Raw genomic sequence first — 20,894 nt, 5'->3', positions numbered from 1 at the left:
TAGTGTGCATTGACAGCATATGAGTTTTGAATGGCATGAGTGTGAGAAAAATAAATAAATAAATGCATGTGTGCAAACTATTTCTTTTAAGTTTTCTGGGGTTCAGATAAAGAGACTAGTCTTGTTTCACACTGTATAGTTACAATCTTAATAATTAAAATAAAGTCACTTTAATATACACAGATGCAAATCTATATTGGTGCAATGGCATAATTTAAGGAACAACAAAGGTAGGTTACATAATCATGACTTGCTGCATAAGTCCTTTCCACTCCGAGTGGAAATAAATGTTGATTTCCGCAAATCGTTAATTAATTTCAGAGGTTTTACTGTCCGCTCTAGGTTGCTTTGTCACTGAGGGTTTCTTGTCATCATCAGTAGCTGCAGAAACATCAGTCAAATCACTTAAAGGGATATTCCAGGTTATAGCATATGGTTCACATTATTTACCATAGACAAATATTTGAACGTCAATGACCGCCTCAATAAAAACGAGGCTTACAAGGATCCCATGCATGTTTGTGCATACTTTCACAGACGTTCATTATAAGTGCGGAGCTCTCTTACATGTCTTGGACTGTATCAGACTGAGCAGCAAACTGTGGAGTTCCTTCACTTCAGCCTTGAGCTCACTCAGGTCCTGACTGTGCTTCTGCTGGTCTTTCTTAAGTCTGTGAAGAGTCTTGAGATGTTCTTCTTTCTCTGGAAGTGCAGCACTTCTCCTTTTGTAAAAAATAATAATAATAAGCAGCCTTTCCAGGAAAATCACGTCAAAATGCATTATAGCATGATGTAACAATCTAAGATCAAGAAGTTGCTAGATGTTTATCAACCAACCTTTTGGTATCTTCTCCGGCACCTGCATAGGCTAACTGTGGTGAGAGTGTCTCTCTTTGGATGTTCAGATATGTATCTAAAGTATCCTGCGGAACTTGCAAAGTTTCAGTTATTCTGAGATTTCAGAAAGGACATGTGAAAAATGCAACATACAGTAGTTGTCGATGTAGACACCTTGATCTGTTCTGTGAGCTTCTTCATCTCAGCATGTTGTTCTGGGTTAGTGGTGACATCATCATCATAGAATTCTCCAAGCGGGGCACAATGCTGGTGGATGTACTCGTTGTCATAGCAACGTCTCAGGCAAGGCATGGATTCCTCTATTTGCAGAATGATAGCAGCTTGTTGCATCACAGCATTGGCCAGCGCATTGTCATAGACCCTGTAAACGCAAACAATTCTAGGTGTTTTCAATACAATGTGAACACATCTACAGTATCATTCCCAAAAAGGACAAAAAGCACCATTAACGTTAGGGGTGTAAATTGGACGTTTTATTATGATGCATCAATACTCTTAAAGGCATAGTTCACTGAAACAGTTGACGGTAACCACTGACTTCCATAGTAAGAAAAAAAAAGACTATACTTAGTCAATGGCTACCGTCAACTATTTGCTTACCAACATTCTTCAAAATATCTTTAGAAGAAAATATCTAACAGAAGAAAGAAATGCATATAGGTTTAGAGACAAAGTGGAGGGTGAGTAAATGAAGACAAAATGAAAATTTTGGGGTGAACTATCCCTTTAAGGTGTGGTCACATTTACCGTTGCTTGGAAAAATGTAGGAGGCGAAATTCAAGCATTTCAGTAGGAATCCATGCATTCTGAAGTTTCGCATGAGGGCAAGAAAAAAGTTGCCTGTGCAGATTTCTCTCATGTGTAAGTTGGTCAGGCGAATTCTAGAGAGATGCTAGGTTTGAAAGTGACTTTTACGTGAGCTGTGCTGCATACATTGCCAAGCTATTGACAATGGACCATTTTTGGCCAAATAAATTCTCACCAAAATACAGCTAATGTAACCACACCTTTAGCCAGCAATGCAATAATGACAGATACCTCTAAACATGCCACAATACAATTACGATATGATTAGATTCATGGGCCTGTGATCGATATATCAGTATTACGATGTTATGTACCTATTTTACACAACCAGTTAAATTTTTAATAATTCACAAATTCAATTTAAATATAACAAACATTTAATTTCAAATTGCAAATCCTGTATCCACAATATATATATATATATATATATATATATATATATATATATATATATACAGTATATATAGTAATGTCACACATGAGATCATATGCAATGAGACAAACAATGACAAAAGTCAAGAAAGTATTTTGCACTCTCTAAAATGTGCCAATTATACTATATAATATCCTAGAATCCCCATTAGGACACAACAAAATAAGGTAAATAAAAAGGTATTTGTAAAAAAAATGAAAAAATAAAGCTCATAAATTATTTGATGACAACTCAGTGACAATTTGAAATAGGTATCTACATCACAATAAAGGTGCTCCTATATATATATATATATATAGGGCTGTGCAAATAATCAAATGCGATTTTCATGCGCATCTCATAAGTAAAGCCGGTTCTGTGATTAGTAGTAAATCTCCAGCATGTGTGTTCCAGCACATATATCTATCTATATATATATATATATATATACATACATACATACATACATACATACATACATTACTCCAGTCTTTATGCATTGCATTAATACATCATGTCAGTCATTTGATCGATGCATCAATCCATATCAATGTATTGTTACACCCCTAGTAAACAAATCATAAAAGTGTATATGGCTAATTAATACCTTTGGAAAGTATCAGAAAGCAGAGCAATCAGTAAATTAACACAGAGAATAGCAGAGAGGGTCAGAAATGTTCCACAGAGCAGGTAGGCCATCACTGCGTCCACATCCAGCATGGCATCAAACTCATACTCATCCACCAGGGTGATACGGTACAGGCTGTACAGCAGCTCAGGAACCGTCTTCATACTTGGCACCTCAGCTAAACCTGAGACCAGTAAGCACAACATTTATATATCATGCAGCTTTACATATACTGTACAATTATATACTATAAGTATTTGTGATGTACCTCCAAATATGATCCAGAAAGCACAGGCATATGGAACGTAGATCTCTATATAGAGAAAAAGGAAACGCAGCACGTCTCCTGCAATCTTCCCCAGCATGACAATAAAGGGCCCCATCACCCTAGAGAATAAAAATCAGCCATTACCTGGAGTACAATCATGTGTCATGTTGTAGGCCGATAGAGTGCAAAGCTCAGTTTTCACAACTAAAAACCATTAAAGAGAGAACATTCTGTCCTCATTTGCTCACCCTAAATGTTGTTCCAAGCCAGTATGATTTATTTTCTTCTGAGGAACACAAAAGAAGGTTTTGTCTTTTTCAATACAATTAAAGTCAATGGGTCCAATTATGTTTTTTAAAACATCTTTGAGTTCTGTATAACAAAGTAGTACATAAATGTTTGGAACAACATAATGGTGAGTTAATGGCACAATTTGCATTTTTGGGTGCTCTATCCCTTTAATTGTCAAGACAAACGTAGACTGACTTTTTTGACTCAAGTACATTATTTGCAATGATTCATCCTGTTTATAAAAGTACAACCATTCAAAAGTCAAAAGTTTGGAGCTGGTAAGATGTTTTTAAAAGAAGTCTATTATGCTCACCAAGCTGCATTTATTTGATTAAAAAAAATACAAAATAACAGTAATATTGTTAAATATTATTATTATTATTATAACTTATATATTATTATTTTTAATTGTATTTTATTCCTGTGATGCAAAGCTGAATTTTCAGCATCATTACTCCAGTCTTCAGTCACATGATCCTTCAAAAATCACTCTAATGCTGAGTTGTGCTTCTTCATATTTTGAATCAAATCTTACTGACCACAAACTTTTGAACGGTTGTGTATAATGGTACATAATATTGTAGTTTTTTTCTTTCTTTAAGTCAGTGTTTGCTCTATTGTGATTGATTTTGGATCTGGAAAAGCAGCCGAATTGTGGTTGGCTCTGCTTGATGAGTGAAATGGCATAATATGGAAATACTGTAGTAGCATTCAGAAGTGACTGAGCACATGGTGTCCAAACCCCCGCGTCTTTATGTTTCTATGGTTACCATAACTCTGACCATATGTTCCCATGGTTACCTAGCCCACAAAGAAGAGGCCACCTGTGGAGTCTCAGGGAAACCTGAGATATGGAAGCATTGTTATTTGGGCCACTTGCCAGGTGACAGCATTTGGCTCCAGGAGCTCTGTGTGTCATAGCAGTCAGGAGACCCAAAAGGTGTTGACATTATATCTGAGTCTCTATGGTAACTGCTACTGACCAGGTGTTCCTACAGAGCCGAGGTCCCCAACATTTTACTCAGATGGCCACAATCTCAAAAGCCATATGCTTTATGACCTCCTTTAAAAAAAGTTTACTGTACATACACATCCACAATTTTTTAAGTAAAGTTCTAGAACAGGTGATGAGAATTTATGAATTGATTTTAATTTATCTGGCCATTTTGAAAATGAAATCCCAAGCACACACAAATACATTTAACATTTCAAATGTGTGTAGTTTGGGTTATTTGATTATTCAAAAATCATAATCATTTCCTCTAAAATCAAATAGGCTTGACTTATAAGGGCTCTGGAAACCCCTGGTGGAAGTCAAGATCCCGAAGTTATACTTACAAAAAGATTCATTACCTAAAGGCTCGCACATGTTTCATCAGCCTTAACCACAGGAAAATAATGGACACTGCGAAGAGGCGAAGACTGTTCTGTCGAAGTGAGTCAGACACTAGGAATATATCTGCCAAGTGGATGCCCAGAACTGCCAGCAGCAGCGAATAGACCAGCCAATCAAAGATATTCCTGCATGAGACATCCCAGCATGCTTAGTCATACGGGAAATTTACTTTTTCACACTCTTTAACATTCAACTGTATATTAGCTTGTGATGAGTACATTACCAGAGGTCTTGAGAGTAGGTTCCTTTCAGGTTTCGAATATACTTAATTTGGCCTTCCAGGTAATTGCGTTCCTGTTTTATATATAGTATATATAAAAAAAATCAATTCTGAGTTGTGTCCTTACAAGAGTGTATTTTATTCCTGTTCATTTATACTACAGGTCAAAAGTTTGGAATAATTTAAGATTTATTTATGTTTTTGTGTTTTTGAGAGAAGTCCCTTATGCTCCAAAATACAGTAAAAATTAAGTGAAGTGACATGCGGCCAAGTATGGTGACCCATACTTGGAATTAGTGCTCTGCATTTATCCCATCCAAAGTGCACACACACAGCAGTGAACACACACACACCCGGGGAACAGTTGGGGGTTCGGTGCCTTGCTCAAGGGCACCTCAGTCATGGTATTGAAGGTGGGAGAGAGTGCTGTACATTCACTCCCCCCACCTACAATCCCTGCTGGTACGAGACTCAAACCCACAACCTTTGGGTTATGAGTTCGACTCTCTAACCATTAGACCACGACTTCCCCCTAAAATAGCAGTATGGTGAACTATAGTTTAAAATGTAATCAATTCCTGTGATGGCAAAGCTGAATTGTATAAATGATGATAACATTTTCTTTATTGGGTGAACTAAGCTTTTAAAATACAAAAATCAAAAACATAGGATCCATCAACAGATTTCAATCCAGATTGTGAGTGCAGACTTCTTAAATAAGAGCAAGTAGAAGTGAGTGTGTGAACGGGTTCAGTGTGTTACCTCAGGCCACATAGGGTGAGAGCAGCTCAAGTCCTCATTGATTTTCTGCACAGTCCAACGCTGCCAGTGCTTCAGTTTCCTCCTAGATCGCACAATCTCCATCACTTCCCTGTATACCTCAGCCACCGTCAGCACTAGTGCCAAAACCACCAACAACACACGCCACCAGTCCTACCAAGAGAAGTGCATGTACTGTAAGCATATGTTTGTTCAGAAGCAAAAAAATGTATATTCTAGATTTGTTTACTTTGTGCATTCTCAATAACATTAGAAAAAATAAGGAAGAACCCTTCAATATGTCAACGATCGTCAACAAGAGAAAGATAGTTCAAACTATTAAGATAGTTAGTCCTACCTGAGGAAGATTGTACCGATCTCCATCTGGACGTACTGACACAGATATGGCTACTGTTGTCCAGGACACGATAAATAGGAAATTGAGAAGCAAGAGTATCCAGGCTCCCGTTCTGTAGGAAAACATTTAATGTGATGTTGATCTCTGCTGATGTTTCTCCATGCATCAGTTTTGAACTTTGATGTTGGTTTACCTGCCATATAAGTTCCATTTGACATTGATGAGTTTGAGCACTACAGGGTGCATGATGAGATCCAGTTTGCCCTGATTGACAATAAACTCCAGCTGTGGACAGACACAGATCTCATAATCTAATGCAGCAACACTGTACAGAAATGTATGTGAAATGTGCTTAAAGATGTGTACCGGTGATGACGGATCAGAACCTTTTGGGTTTGTCTTGTCAGCAGGTTTTGGCTCCATGAGATGAAGGTAGTAGAACTGTTTTCGGGTCATTCGGTCTTTCATATGGAATTGATTCATTGCCAAATCAGCCTGTCAATTAGTAAGATTTTTAAAGGAAATCTTTATGCTCACCAAGGCTGCAATTATTTGATCAAAAAAATGCAGTAAAAACGTCAATATTGTGAAATATTATTACAATTTAAAATAGCTGTTTTCTATTTGAATATATTTTAAAGGGGTCATATGATGCGATTTCAATTTTTCCTTTCTCTTTGGAGTGTTACAAGCTCTTGGTGCATAAAGAAGATCTGTAAAGTTGCAAAGACTAAAGTCTCAAATCCAAAGAGATATTCTTTATAAAACTTAAGAGTCAACCACGCCTACCTAAAACGGCTCGTTCTAATACGCCCCCACATGTCTACGTCACTATGTGGGAAGATTTGCATAATGCCACCCAAATGTTCACGCAAAGAAAGAAGGCATAACTTTTATTCTTGCTGTAGTATTTTTGTTGCTGCCGCCACCATATCGTAGGGACGCTGTGTGTTTCGTTGTGAAAGCGAAACTACTTTGTTTGGCCTTCCAAAAGAGGACGATATCGCTCCGTCATGCCTGGAGCTGATCCATGCTGGTCGCTGAGTAAATACATCAACTTTGCGCTGTGGATTGCCGGATCGGCTTTCACCGTGGATGAAGCGGAGTCCAGCCTGGGGTCGTCACATGTGGTTGCCGCAAGCCCACCGGACGCTCCTTCGTCGAATCCGCCAGCCGCGCCATTCTCAAGCCCGCTGCCCTCTGCTCACTCTAGCCCGCCTTGTGTGACGCTGTGTTTCGTTGTGAAAGCGAAACTACTTTGTTTGGCCTTCCAAAAGAGGACATGACTAGAAATCAGTGGTAAGTTGTATTTACAACACTCTTCCAAAACAGTTCAACCCAAATATTCAGATGTGTCCAGCGCATTTTATGGAGGACCGTTTACTGATCCCGGGAGAGTAGACTACAATGCCGGCTGTTCTGATTCACAGATTGTAAGTACGTTTTTTATATTTAAAGAATTTGCCACTGATGATTCATACGCGAGTTTTGGGCAGTGTAGAGTAGCACTTGTTGTTTGTAATTTCTCTGAACACAAATGCAGACATGGTTTTATGTTTACGCGGCCCGATGCAACGCAACACAACGCGTAAAAAGACAGTACAAGTCATTATAATCCGTAATTATGTCCCCACTGGATGCAACAAATGCCTCGTTTATAATGGGTTTTAATGTTTTTGAATCATCGCTCCGGCCTGACAGGGCATCACAGTATGTGAGGTGTGTAACATTTCCATCACACGCTTGAGGTATTCGGCCAATTACAACACACTAGATAGCTGGCCAATCAGAGCACACATCTGTGTGTTTTTTTAACCTTAAACCACATAAACACATTTCATTACACCAAATACACCAAATAATATTATTTTTAGCAACATCATATGACCCCTTTAAAATGTAATGTATTCCTGTGATGCAAAGATGAATTTTCAGCATTACTTCAGTGTCACATAATCATTTTAAAAATCATTCCAAAATGCTGATTTGATGCTCAAGAAACATTTCTTATTATTATCGATGTTGAAAACAGTTGTGTTGTGCTGCTTTACATATTTTTTTGGAAACTTTTTCTTTTTAGGATTCCTTGACGAATAGAAAGCTCAAAAGAACAGCATTTATTTTAAATCATTTGTAACAATGTAAAAGCTTTTACTATCTCTTTTGATCAATTGAATGCATCGTTGCTGAATAGAAGTATTAGTTTCATTATTACAAAAAGCTTACTATTTGTGGTCTGATGATATCTACCACAGATTAATTACCAAAATAATAGTTTAGAATTTAAAAGCAGAAATGTGAAGCACTGCAATCAAAAAATAATAAATTAAATAAAACAATATAAATTAAATAAAAAAATAAATAATTCAGTCATGTAAATGTATATCAGTTATTAAAATAAAAACAATTATTTAATTTTGTTATATTATTTATTTATTTATTCTTACTTGCATGATTTACAAATTATTTTCATTATTCTACATTATGCAAAATAATAGCAAAGTCCAGATAAATTGTGCAAAGGCAGGAAAAAAAAAAAAAACTAAAATTGTTTGCGTTAATTGATTTGAAAATCCAAAAATTTAGTTGCAATACTTGTATTGTGTCTTGGATTAATGTGTTTTGCTAGTATTATTTTCATTTGAAAGTCATGATGGAAGCATCTGCTAAATGAATACATGTAATGTCATTAATGCTGCTGACTAACTCGTACTGAATCGATTACAATTCTTGAATCCTCACCACAGAAGTCATTTTAGTAACCATGGCAGTAATGCAGAGCTGTCCATCAGAGTCCTGCACCCCAGCATCTGCTCCAAACTCCAGCAGCAAACGTGCTGTCTCACTCCGATCTGTACATAACACACCCAATAACTCCCATAACACCCTTGAATGCAGAAGTCAAAAAAGTAGAGACATCTTTGACAGTAATCAACAGATTCATCCACTGTTAGAGCTGGAGAGTATGCACAGATCAGGTCAGACTTTATAGAGTTATAAAAGCCTTACCGAAGTTAGCAGCCAGCTGTAGAGGAGTTCTCTCTTTATAGTCTCGCACAGCAATGTCCGCCCCGTTCTGCAGTAACATCCTCACTGCCCCGACAGCATCATTCTTAGCAGCAAAGTGCAGTGCGGTCTGCTTCTCTTTATACGTGCGAGCTTCAATGTCAGCTGCCATTGCAACAAAATATCAGACTGCTGATTTGAGGTAGTAAAAAGAAAGAAATAATATATATATAAATATATATGAAGAGTTTATTTGCAAAAACATATAACTCCGTTTAAAAAAAATAAATCATGTTTTTTATTATGTTATCATGTTTTTATTGTGTTTTATTGTGTTTGTATTTTATTTTTATTTTTAACCTAATCAAAATAACCCAACTGCAGTATGATTGAGATTAATTGGAATGCACAATAAAAAAACATGATTTTTGAAACTTGTTATGTTTATGCAAATTAACTCTTCATATATATATATATATATATATATATATATATATATATATATACATTTCTTTCAAAAAAATAAAAAATTAAAATAAAAAAACAGACCCCGAACTTTTGAATTGAATAAACTTTTGTTGATAAACTATTGTTTATCATTTTCTGTGTGATTGTTTAAATTGCAACTCAGTAAATTACTTTTTCCCTTCATACTCTGTGTGTTATATAACCATTTCAACTCAAAATCACACTCATGAATGTACAGTACATACACTCTCAGAAAAAGGGTACAAAAGTTGTCACTGGGCTGGTACCTTTTCAAAAGGTACTCTTTAGTACTTTATGTCTAAAAGATGCATATTAGTACCTTAAAGGCACATATTAATACCTAGAGAGTACATATTAGTACCTTTTGAAAGGTACTGCCCCCAGTGATAGCTTTTGTACCCTTTTTTTTCTGAGAGCGTACAACCAGTTCTTGACAGTATACCGTTTTTGGAATAATTGTAACCGTAAAGTGCTAAACCGTATAATTTACAGTGAATAACCGTAAATTGACATTCCCAGAATTCCCTGCGTTACATTTCAAATTTGTTGAAATAACTGTTACTTCTTGTTTTTTTTCTTATCGGTTTTATGTGGATATCGGCTTATCCACATCATATGAATCGGAAGTCTTGCACATTCACAGAGAAATATCTTACTTCCGTGTTGCAAAATAAGGTGGATAAGCTGGTCCTGCAATGCTATCAAAGTTCCTCTGAAACCCTCCACCTCCCCCAGCTCCACCTGTCTAGATCTGCTACAGGATGTGATGCATGCCTAATCATGCAGCAGCAGTATATAAGTGTGTCTGTATATCTATTGGCAGTGGATAGTTCATACTTTCTCTGGTACATGACATATTATTTCAATTTAGGTCTACCAAAGTATTGCCATCTGATACCATCAGTGTACCTAGGTATAGCTACGATACCTTTTTCTAAGGGTAATCAAATTGAAATATTCCATCATTTTTTATGGAATATGGAGTACATTTTCACAACCATCTTCAAAATCACATTTTACAAAGCAGGTAAATAGTTTATTGCCATGGAATTTTGAAGGGCACATAATAAGCATTTATTATAAATACCTTTGGGTTTCTTCCTTACAGACTTGCGGGCAGCATGTTTCCAGCGGCCTCTTGCATAGGACGCCAGGTGAGCGACTGACCTCCCCACATCTTTTGATGACTTATGTTCATTTTTTTAGTCTACATACAGTCTTTAAGCCTGCAAATGTAAAATATCCCATTAATTCAAATGTATTGCCCGTAGTGTAATATTTTCAATTTGACAATGAATCGTAAAGAAACTGAATCTTTGTCAGAGCTAATCCACAAAAATAGTGTCTCTAGTGTCTTGGAGAACATAAATGCACATCTAAAGCTGCGAGTTACACTACCGTTGAAAAGTTTGGAGTCCCCCACCCCCAAGAAACTAACACTTTAATTCAGTAAGGATGCATTAAAGTGACAGTTAAATGCATTAAAGACATTTATAATCACATTATAAAGATATTTATCATTTTAAAAGATTACCATTTCAAATAAATGGTAAATAAATGTAAATATTATAGATATTAAGCAGCACAACTGTTTTAAACATGTTTGTAATGAGAAGAAATGTTTCTTGGGCATCATATCAGCATATCAGAATGATTTCTGAAGGATCATGTAACACTGAAGACTGGAGTAATGATGCTGAAAATGCAACTTTACCATTACAGGAATAAATACATTTTTCTAAAAAAAATAAATAAAAATATAAAAGCTAGATTGGGGTGAGAAAAAACCTGAATCACTTTCATCGTGATTATTAAGTGCAGTCAGTAATACAACAACACTCCCATGAGCAAAACAAATATGTTGGATTTCGATGACTTGAAAGAAAACATGACTCAGGATTTCATTAAAAACATTTGACTAACACTAGAATATGATTCCATCACACCCTTATTTTTTTGTGGTTACCACAGATACTTTTGAATGTCAGCAGCATTTCATGATATATACCTCACAATAGTGCTAATGATTAGAGGTTTGGCTTCATTTCCTGAGTTTCAGCTGATGGTGAGAGCGTATCCGACTCATCCGAACCAGTGGTTGCCCATACATTCTCTGTTCCACTCCACACGACAGAACCAACACCATTCAAACTTACACTGTGGACGCGGACACACCATGTGCATACAGCCACCTGAGCGAGATAAGAGAGGACAAGACGAGAGGGGATCGTTATCCATACTGTTAGGAGATAATCACATCTTTACAGAGCACTTTCAAGGTTAAAGATAAAAACAAAGATAGCCAACCAATGACCGAGCAGTCTGAGATACTGTAAATATTCAAGCATTCATACATACACTGTATAATACGTACAATTTTAAAATAGTACACTCCTAAAAATAATGGGGCTTCAGAGTGATGCCCATGAAAACATTTTTGGGTTCCCAAAACACTGTAAAAACGAAAGGTTCTTTATCGGCATCGAAGGTTCCATGAAGAGCCTTTAACATCCATGGGAACTTTCCATTATAGAAAATGTTCTTTATACTGGAAAAAAGTATATATATATATGTAAAACCTCACATAAAAAAGGGTTCTTTTAAGAACTGTTCACTAAAAGGTTCTTTGCGGAACCAAAAATGGTCCTTCTATGACATCGCTGAGAAAACATACCTTTGGAATCTTTTTTATAAGAGTTAAGAACCTTTCCTCATCACACACATAGTTAATTCAGCCAACTGTGTTTAGCTAATGTCATAAATATAAATAGTTAAATATAAAACATTATAAATATATTCATATAAGTTCATTTTAAATTCAAATTTAAACACTGAATATATAATATATGTAAAAAATATAAAAAAATTATTAACATGAAAATGATATGACAAAATATTAAAATTAAATAATATTACTATTTAGCCCTTAGGAGAATCAAATAATAAAAAAAAATTGCTGATATAATTTCAGGTTTATTTGTCGCACTGAAATGGAAATGCAAGACTAATATAAGCACACACACACACACACACACACAAATTAATTTGCATTTATTCTGATTGAGGTGTTTACATGCACCATTTTTATTCATATACTTTTAAACCAATTGTAATCGGAATACAATGCTTCATGTAAATGCACCTACTGACTTGCATAGTATTTTCCCCCCATGCTCCCGGTTACCAACATTCTTCAAAATATCTTATTTTGTGTTCGTCAGATTAAAAAATAAAAAAATAAATACAAAATAAATCATAAAGATTTGGAACAACTTGAGGGTGAGTAGACAGAATTTAAATTTTTGGGTGAACGGTCCCTTTAAATCACAAAAATGTCACATTGAAATAAACAAGCAATTAAAAAAACAAGAAAAGTAAAAACTATCAAAATAAAACACTTACTAAAAATACTGAAATATTACCTGCATGCCATGCATGCCAACATGAACATGCAAATCTGTTGTTAAATTCCACAAATCTAGAAGACTTTTATAAGTGACGAGTGAGAAGAATTATAAATTATTAATAATTTACTGCCATTGTATGAATAACATCATGTAATCAACAAAAAAGTTATGTTTATTTTAAAACATACTATATATTCTAATCACAAGTAGATCATTTTTTAAATCTGATTACATAATCCATATTACATATAATCAGTTACTACACAGCACGGGTTATTAGTAAGTAATAGTAGTATGGTAGTACACTATTTTGAATATAGTTCCTGATAAATTAGAGAAAGGTAAAAGACAATTCACACCATTTTTTTCCACAGGAACTTGGCATTTGGGGCAAAGGTGAGTGGTTTCGGATATAGTCTCCTGTGAAGCCTGTTCCCAGCGGGCATGAAGAGCTGCATCTTCATCTGCAATATAGCCCTGAAACACACACACACACAGGTTTGTTTTTGTGAAAAGTGGGGACATCCCATAGGCGTTGTAGGGTATCAGAACGAATCAGACATTCTAAGATTTGGTCAAAACATGGTTGAAACATGAGACAAATTCCACAGAGGCCCAGGAATTCCAAGGAGATTGTCAATTTTAGGGCAAGTAATCAAGATTAAATGGTCAAAGAGATGACCACATGACCCTCACGTGATAGTAAACGCAGTCACGAGCCCCGTAAATTGACTTCCCCCACCTCACGACAGAGAACAGACTAAAATTCCTTACAGACATTTTAACCTCTCTGGTCTTCACAGAACGTATCCTTACGTCCACAGAATGCCAAAGAAACTTCATTTCCATGTAAATATGCATCTAAATGACACTAAAAGGACTGGTGAGCAACTAATAATTGCTATACATAACTCCATATTATGTATGTAACCCACACGTTTAACCATCATGTCTTAATCATTTATTGTGTATGTATTGTTAATAACTATTGAATAGCTTAAGGGGTCGTATTCATGTTTGGTATGTGTGAGTTTGAGAATTCATGCTTGAAACGTTTCTTCCAATCAATTCTTCTATGTCATACCCTTGTCATTATACAAATGTATGTCCTCATTTGTCACAAAAACGCGCGCACACACACACACACACACACACACACACACACACACACACACACCAGGGATCAAACACAGCACAGTAATCTTAAACAGCTTTAAATTCCTCTCTTATGTGATTCATTTATGAATCAGGTGATTTGTGAATAGCTTGCAGGCATTGTCCTGCACTGACACCATTACGACTATAATCTCTGGGCTGCTCAAGCTAAAAGAGAGAATATTTAAGCAGATGGGGTGTATTTTCACCTTGACTGATGATATCTAGCCAACATAAATTGAACTGTGTCCATGCATATGTGATGAACTAATATTAAAAGTGTGAAGTCCTCACCTGCAGGGCACTTCCTGTTGCTGTGTCTGTCCTCTGTCTGCAGGGGTCCTCGTGAAACTCTGCCTTACAGTCCCTGCAAAACACAAACTGACACAAACAGCAAACCACTTACTAACACTGACCGCTACAGGCCCCAGCTCTTATACTGGTCAGTAATTAATAGTAAAGTGTATGTCACTTAGCATTCTTTAATTATGGTAGCACTTAACTTGAAGCCTTTATGTATAATGCATTATATAGATATTCATAATGTATGCTGAAAAGCATTACATCTTTTCGTAAATAATTATTTTACTCTCTTCATGATCCAACCAGTCCCTGATTTCAATGGATAAAATCAAATCCTTTCCTACATCATTTGACACTCAATATTGTGTTTCACTGAAATATGCCATTGTATATAGATGGAACATTTGTTGCTAATGTCATTTTGTGTTGTCTCTACAGGTGAAGCAGATGATCGTTGCAATAAAATACTTTCACTATTCCAGTTTAATGTGCACAGACGATTAGAAATGTTATTTTAGGATTATTTGTCTACTTTAAAGTAGTTATTCATATTACTTTATTTAAATAAGTCAATTACTTGTTTTCTTATTTTTATTTTAACGGTTAAATAAAATATTTTAACATTTTATTTAAATGTTTTAGTAATTTTGCTATGTGCTTTTGTCATTCTATTCTTCTTTTTTTGTTATTTCTATTTTATTTTAACTTAAACTTGCCCTAAAACTTTCATCTAATATTAATATCTATATTTTTAAGGAACAAAAATGCCTTTTTTAAAGTAGTTTAGTTAATAACACTGACAAATAAGCCATTTATCACAGGTTGAATTCTCTAAAAATTTTACACACTTTGGCTCTGTGGTGCTTTCTATACTAATGTGGCTGGACCTGTTGGAATTATCATACATTTTACAATTACAGTTTATGATGCACGTAACACAAATGCATATTCATACAGCATCCAAAGCGCACAGGAGGGGGCAGCAGTTCTCCATGGCATCCTCTCAGCAAGCGTTTTAAGTGAGGAAGTATTACTCATGGGTTTAGCATACTCTTCCTCTACAGCTCTTTTGAAGCTCTACTGATTTAGTATTTCTTCAGAGAGCCAGACTTGTGAAGCAGTGAAGCATCGCATCATCTTTTTGCTTTATTATTTCTGCTGCTCATGACAGATCCTCCTCTCTAGGTCTAGAGACAGATGCTTCTTTGTTTTCCCCTTCCTCGGTGATGATGAGAAAACGGAGTTCTTTTGACAGCCACTTCTTTCTACTTTTTTCACCCCTGTTCTCATTGGTTCTCTCTCAGATTTGCCAGCCTTCATGTTTATTACCCACATCGTTGGTGTCCTTCTCCAGCGCAGTCATTTTCTACGGCTGTGAGACGGGAAGGATGTATTTGATGCGGAACGTGGAACAGTGAGACCCTTCTTAGTGTGAAATTAATGCCACTTTTCAGTCCTGAACAAAGTGTCTCGGTGTCTTTACTTTTCAAGCAATGCGATATTTGAATTGTCAAGTCAGTTCTCATCTCTAATATGCATTTCAACAGGGAGAATGTAAGCGCATAACTGCACAGAACGCTCAAACGCCCGTCATTCACTAAGTTCACATCAATCACTCCTCCATTATGTGTTTATTAAGTATCTGAGCCATATGTGGGACTCTAAACATGTTGGCTCATGAATTTCCATAGTTTTTTCAACCATTCGTCATTAACTGGATAGGGATTTGACAAAAAGTTATTTCTAGGTGCATTAAATAATAATTATCAAGCGTAGCATTAGTTCTGGCAGGTCACGTTAGTCAAGCTTGCATCAGCTGACTCTCAGCTGATCCCCATCAACCTATAGGAATACAACACCTATCTAATCATTCATATATAAGGTCCCTCAGTATTATCAACAGTTTATAGTAATTACCCTCCTCCATCCCCAGCTCCTCCTCTATAAGTCAGGATTCCGCCTTCTGATTGTCCTTTGAATCAGACTAATTCTAAAATGTGTACATAAAATTATTGAACTTTAACGATATCTGCAATACATTTATGTTGGTTCTGTTCTGTTTACCCTGGGGGGTTATTGCTGCTCTCCCTGCTCTCATCCATGCTAGGCTGCATGGATGCGCAGGGAGTTCTTGCCCAGAACAGAACCATACCGCCAATCCAAACTGTATGCTAACTGTCAATCATCTTTGACGATAGTGGTCCTGACAGAAATAAATATTTCTTAAACTAAACTCGGCAAATTCATAATTTAATTTTAGACATTTTAAAGAATTCTACATATCTTCTTAGGATTTCTTATTTTATGTATTTAATTACATTTTTTTCTTGAAATTAGGAAATAATGCTACATTCCCAGGGTAAACCACTGACAATTTCACATATAAAATGATAGTATTGTTTTACTTTTACTTTTTTATTTTATTTTATTTTATTTTATTTTATATCAGCAGAAAATGTTACTATTAGTAGAACACGCTAGTATTAGTATATTGAAATATTATTATATTTTAAAATAACTGTTTTCTTATTTAATGTTTTGAAATGTAATTTATTCCTGTGATGGTAAAGCTGAATTTTCAGCATCATTGCTCCAGTCTGACATGATCCTTCTGAAATCATTCTAAAATGCTGAATTGTTGCATTAAATATTTTTTATTTTAATGTTAAATTTTTTCTGTTTTTTTTGTGGAATAAAATAAAATAGAAAACAATTATTGTAAATTGTAATAATATTTCACAATTTTACTGTATTTTTTTATCAGATAAATGCAGTCTCTGTGAGCATAAAAGACTTTATTCCAAACGTCTAACTGTTATATTATTTTATTTAATTAATTAATTTTTTATTGCTAGATTCCCAGGGGAAAACAACAAACTTTTTGTGTCTTTTCCATGATTTCTTATGATTTTCTTTTCTTTTCTTTTCTTTTCTTTTCACATTTTATATTTTATTTTATTTAGCTGAAAATGCTAGATTCCCAGAGGAAAACACTATTAATTACTGATAGTGTCAATTTATTTTATTACTTGATTTTATTATCCTTAAAATCAGCAGAAAGTGATAGAATGTGGAGCATGCAGCTGACTATCACTATCTGACATACTTGATTTATTTACACACTGAAATGCAGTTGATTAGTGTACAGAAATAACTCGTGCAAAAGTCGCAATTACTACATAACATAGATTTATAGAGAACATTTTGTCATAGATGTTGACACTTATACATGCTGCACACGAACAAAGCATTGTGGCCACTGTGCTATAGGATGCTTTGATCTGTGCTCCAGCATTTATAAATGCAGTCAACTCTGTTTGTGCATGTGTGTGTGTGTAGACTTAGACAGGATCTGACAGTGGCAGTCTGATGTGTGTTAAATAAGAATGTCAGAGTTTAACCCTGAAAGAGCTCTTAGAGAGAGAGAGAGATTTCTCTGATCTCTCTCTCTCAAACACACACTCACAGCCCTGACCCAAATGTATGGCTTCAAGGCAATAATAGCATCTTTCTGACACCTGGCTCACTGTCCCCAGCGCTCAGAGCAGCTCTAAACACAGTGTGAGAGAAAGAACAGAGCCAGAGACACAATGACAGAACAGACAGATTGTACAGAACAGCTTCTCACTCCACAACCACCCATAAACATGCCATTTTTAAAAACACGCTACATCTAGTTACCTGCCATTTCCCACAATTAGGGTGTAGCGTCTGCGTAGGATCATGCATGGGCGTTGGACTGTTTATGGCTTAAGAGACCCCTTTTAGCCTTTTGACATTTGCATATAAATTACAGTTCTGGTCAGAGACTTTACGTTCGTATAGGGGTTTTAAATTGCCAGATGGTTCTTCGCCATGTAGGATATCAGACCGAATCAGACAATCTAAGATTTGGTCAAAACCGAGTTGAGGCACGAGGAGTCACAAAAATTCCACAGAGGCCCAAGACAACAGGATGTCATAAATGGGTGTGCAGCAAAATTAAATAAAATAAACTTTTTTTTTGCAAACAAAATATCAGCGAAAGGACATTTCGATACACTGTACAAAAACAACTTTTTTAATGTTAAAGAATATTTAACTTATATTAGTGTTACTTGCTGTTTCCTTGTAATTATTTGTGAAATGCACTAGCTACATCAATTTCAGTGTATTATTTAGGAGAACATATTATTGTTTTTTAATTTCTTGTTTTGGTTTTTGCTCTTTTTTTGGCAAACACCTGAAAACAGTTAAACTGTTAATTGTTTTAAACAGCTAAAATTGATAAAAGTGATACTTAGATCAAATTTGATATAAAACAAAATTAGATACAAAATTATCCAATAAAATATAAACAATTCAACAGATATTAATAACAGCCTACAAGTATGGAGAATGTGGTTGCAAATGACAGAATTGATTATGTAGCCTGAATTAAGGTATAAAGATGGAATATAAAGAAACATATTTTACGTTATAAATTATATAAGATATTAAAAAAAATCAAAACTTCTTTCAATTCAGCTTTGTTAATAATGCAGGGAATTAATATGCACAGAAACAAATTTTACTTTATGATTTACTTTGAAACAATTCTCACTCTGAAACAGCTAGCAAAAAAAAAAACTGAGAAAAAGCAAGTAACCCATTGAATTAATGTGAAAGACTGAAATAGTATCTTCTTGCAAAACATACTCCTCTTTGTTTTTTTATCTCACTTTTTACATTTGTTCCAGGAGCTCAATTAGTACAGCACGGCACTTGCGTCGCCAAGGTTGCAGGATTTTTCTCTATCACTAGAGACCGGTGAGTTAATCTTGCTTCTCATGTTGCTGAAAGCTGATAGTTCACACTTACTGTGCACACAAACCACAGCAACAAACCCTCCTGAAGCCACACATGCTAAAAAAAACAGAAATTGCTCTTTTGCCAGCGACTTACATTGAGCTCAACTCTCGTATTCAATACACACTGCTGATACAGGGCCCCTAAACCCCCAAACAAAAGAGAGGAAGGCTGTATAAAACGGCCGAGGAGATATAGAGAGGAATATATAGATTTTTCTGAAAGAGAAATAGGACAGGTAAATTGCAAGGTGTCCCTTAAGTCCAGAGTGTGTAAAAACTGCTCGCTTTTTTGTGTGTCTGTGTTTTTATGTGCCATCGTTGGTATATGTGTGTGTGCTGGTGCCAACGGTTCATTAACGCCAACTCCAATAAAGCCTTTATCTGCGGCTCACAGACGTGGTGCTGACCACGCCGTCACTGTCAGAAACCAGACACATGGTTTCTCACACCGCACTCAAACTGATACTGTAAAAGTATGGTTAGAAGATAAGTGACAAGCTCTCGAAATTCCCAACTTAAGAACAAACACACAAATACACTCCAATCCACCAACAAGAGTGAATGAAATCAAAGCTAAAAGTACATCTGTACATAACCATTAGCCAATGTGATCTTATTATCAAAAACACATCAGAAGACTATAGCTTGTCTACCATATATATATATATATATATATATATATATATATATATAGGTAGATGCCACATTCATCCGCTCCAGACAGACGCGTCCACCATCTTGGAGCATTCAAATTGTCTTCACTCACAGTAAAAAAATCAATGAGTTTTCTAAGATGTCACACCGTTCTATAGCCTCTGGTTGTAAAAAATAAAAATGTAAATGCCACGATTGAAATTCCTGAAGAAATGGGATACTGTTTCTCAGGTTGGTTTGTTTTAAAGGTGGCATATCATGAAAATCTGACTTTTCCAGGTTTTAAGTGCTATAATCAGGTCCCCGGTGCATCTACCAACCAAGGAAACGTGAAAAAGATTAACCCAGTTTCTTTTTTTGGGAAGCCTTTTTCTGCAAGCATCTGAGAAAACGAGCGCGTTTGATTTCGCTCCCTTGGTGACGTGGCAAAGGGATCTTATTATAATATTACTGCCCCTTAATCTGTAAGTTTCCACCCACGGCGCAGTTATTGTGTTTTCGCAAGTGACAACGGTTTACCAGCCACGGCGAAAGTTTGAGCAAAACATGTTAACTGTTCTGTCATTGTCTGCACAGATGAGCACAGAACACTATTTACAGTCCCAGCCTCAGAGGAGACAACAGAGCAGTGGATTTATTGATTTATTTACTGTATATTGCTGCTGCCACACAGATCTAAAATAAACATGTGATTTATTTCCCAGCTGTTTACCTTCACAGACATAACCGACTGTTTTTTTGTAACTCATGTGTGTTTTTGACGTAAACTTGTGTGTGAATGAGAACTTAGTTTAGTACTCACATGCCGCTTTCTGTCCATGTGCTTCGGATACGTGCTCTCAGAAAACCGTATATAAGTTTAAACTCATATGGTTTAAAACGCATGATAATCAGAACCAAAACAGATGCTTTTTAGCAGGTCCGAGCTGTAATAGCGCCGCTCTATTCTGGAAAATGGGGCGGGGAGCAGCAGCTCATTTGCATTTAAAGAGACAGGCCCGAAAAACAGCGTGTTTCTGCTTCCACTCAAAATAGGCATTTTCAAAATGATATA

General features: G+C 35.8%; 1 protein-coding gene and 1 pseudogene across 1 annotated transcript; both read right to left on the bottom strand.

The window, feature by feature from the left end:
• Positions 1-204: 204 nt before the first annotated feature.
• LOC107590009 (transient receptor potential cation channel subfamily V member 6) lies at positions 205-9,175 on the bottom strand. The gene is made up of 14 exons (XM_016278607.1): positions 9,007-9,175; positions 8,740-8,849; positions 6,364-6,492; positions 6,191-6,282; positions 5,998-6,109; positions 5,643-5,813; positions 4,884-4,954; positions 4,618-4,785; positions 2,974-3,092; positions 2,685-2,889; positions 1,012-1,219; positions 838-923; positions 568-722; positions 205-381 (listed from the first exon to the last, which is right to left on the bottom strand). The coding sequence occupies exons 1-14, from the start codon at positions 9,173-9,175 to the stop codon at positions 308-310; spliced, it is 1,869 nt and encodes a 622-aa protein (XP_016134093.1). The 3' UTR covers positions 205-307.
• A 2,268-nt stretch (positions 9,176-11,443) lies between these two features.
• LOC107590008 (E3 ubiquitin-protein ligase parkin-like) overlaps positions 11,444-20,894 on the bottom strand; it is a 113,691-nt pseudogene continuing 104,240 nt past the window's right edge.

This window comes from Sinocyclocheilus grahami, unplaced genomic scaffold, assembly GCF_001515645.1.
Source record: "Sinocyclocheilus grahami isolate Dianchi unplaced genomic scaffold, SAMN03320097.WGS_v1.1 scaffold123.1, whole genome shotgun sequence".
In the NCBI taxonomy this organism is placed as follows: Eukaryota; Metazoa; Chordata; class Actinopteri; order Cypriniformes; family Cyprinidae; genus Sinocyclocheilus; species Sinocyclocheilus grahami.
This window is presented reverse-complemented; position numbering and strand designations above follow the sequence as displayed.

Excerpts from the sequence above, each read along its gene's own strand:
- LOC107590009 (XM_016278607.1), bottom strand. The coding sequence starts at position 9,175 with ATGGCAGCTGACATTGAAGCTCGCACGTATAAAGAGAAGCAGACCGCA. Across the intron at positions 8,850-9,006 it reads ACAGCTGGCTGCTAACTTCG|ATCGGAGTGAGACAGCACGT; the intron begins GTAAGGCTTTTA and ends TGTTATGTACAG. Across the intron at positions 5,814-5,997 it reads ATCGGTACAATCTTCCTCAG|GACTGGTGGCGTGTGTTGTT; the intron begins GTAGGACTAACT and ends TTCTCTTGGTAG.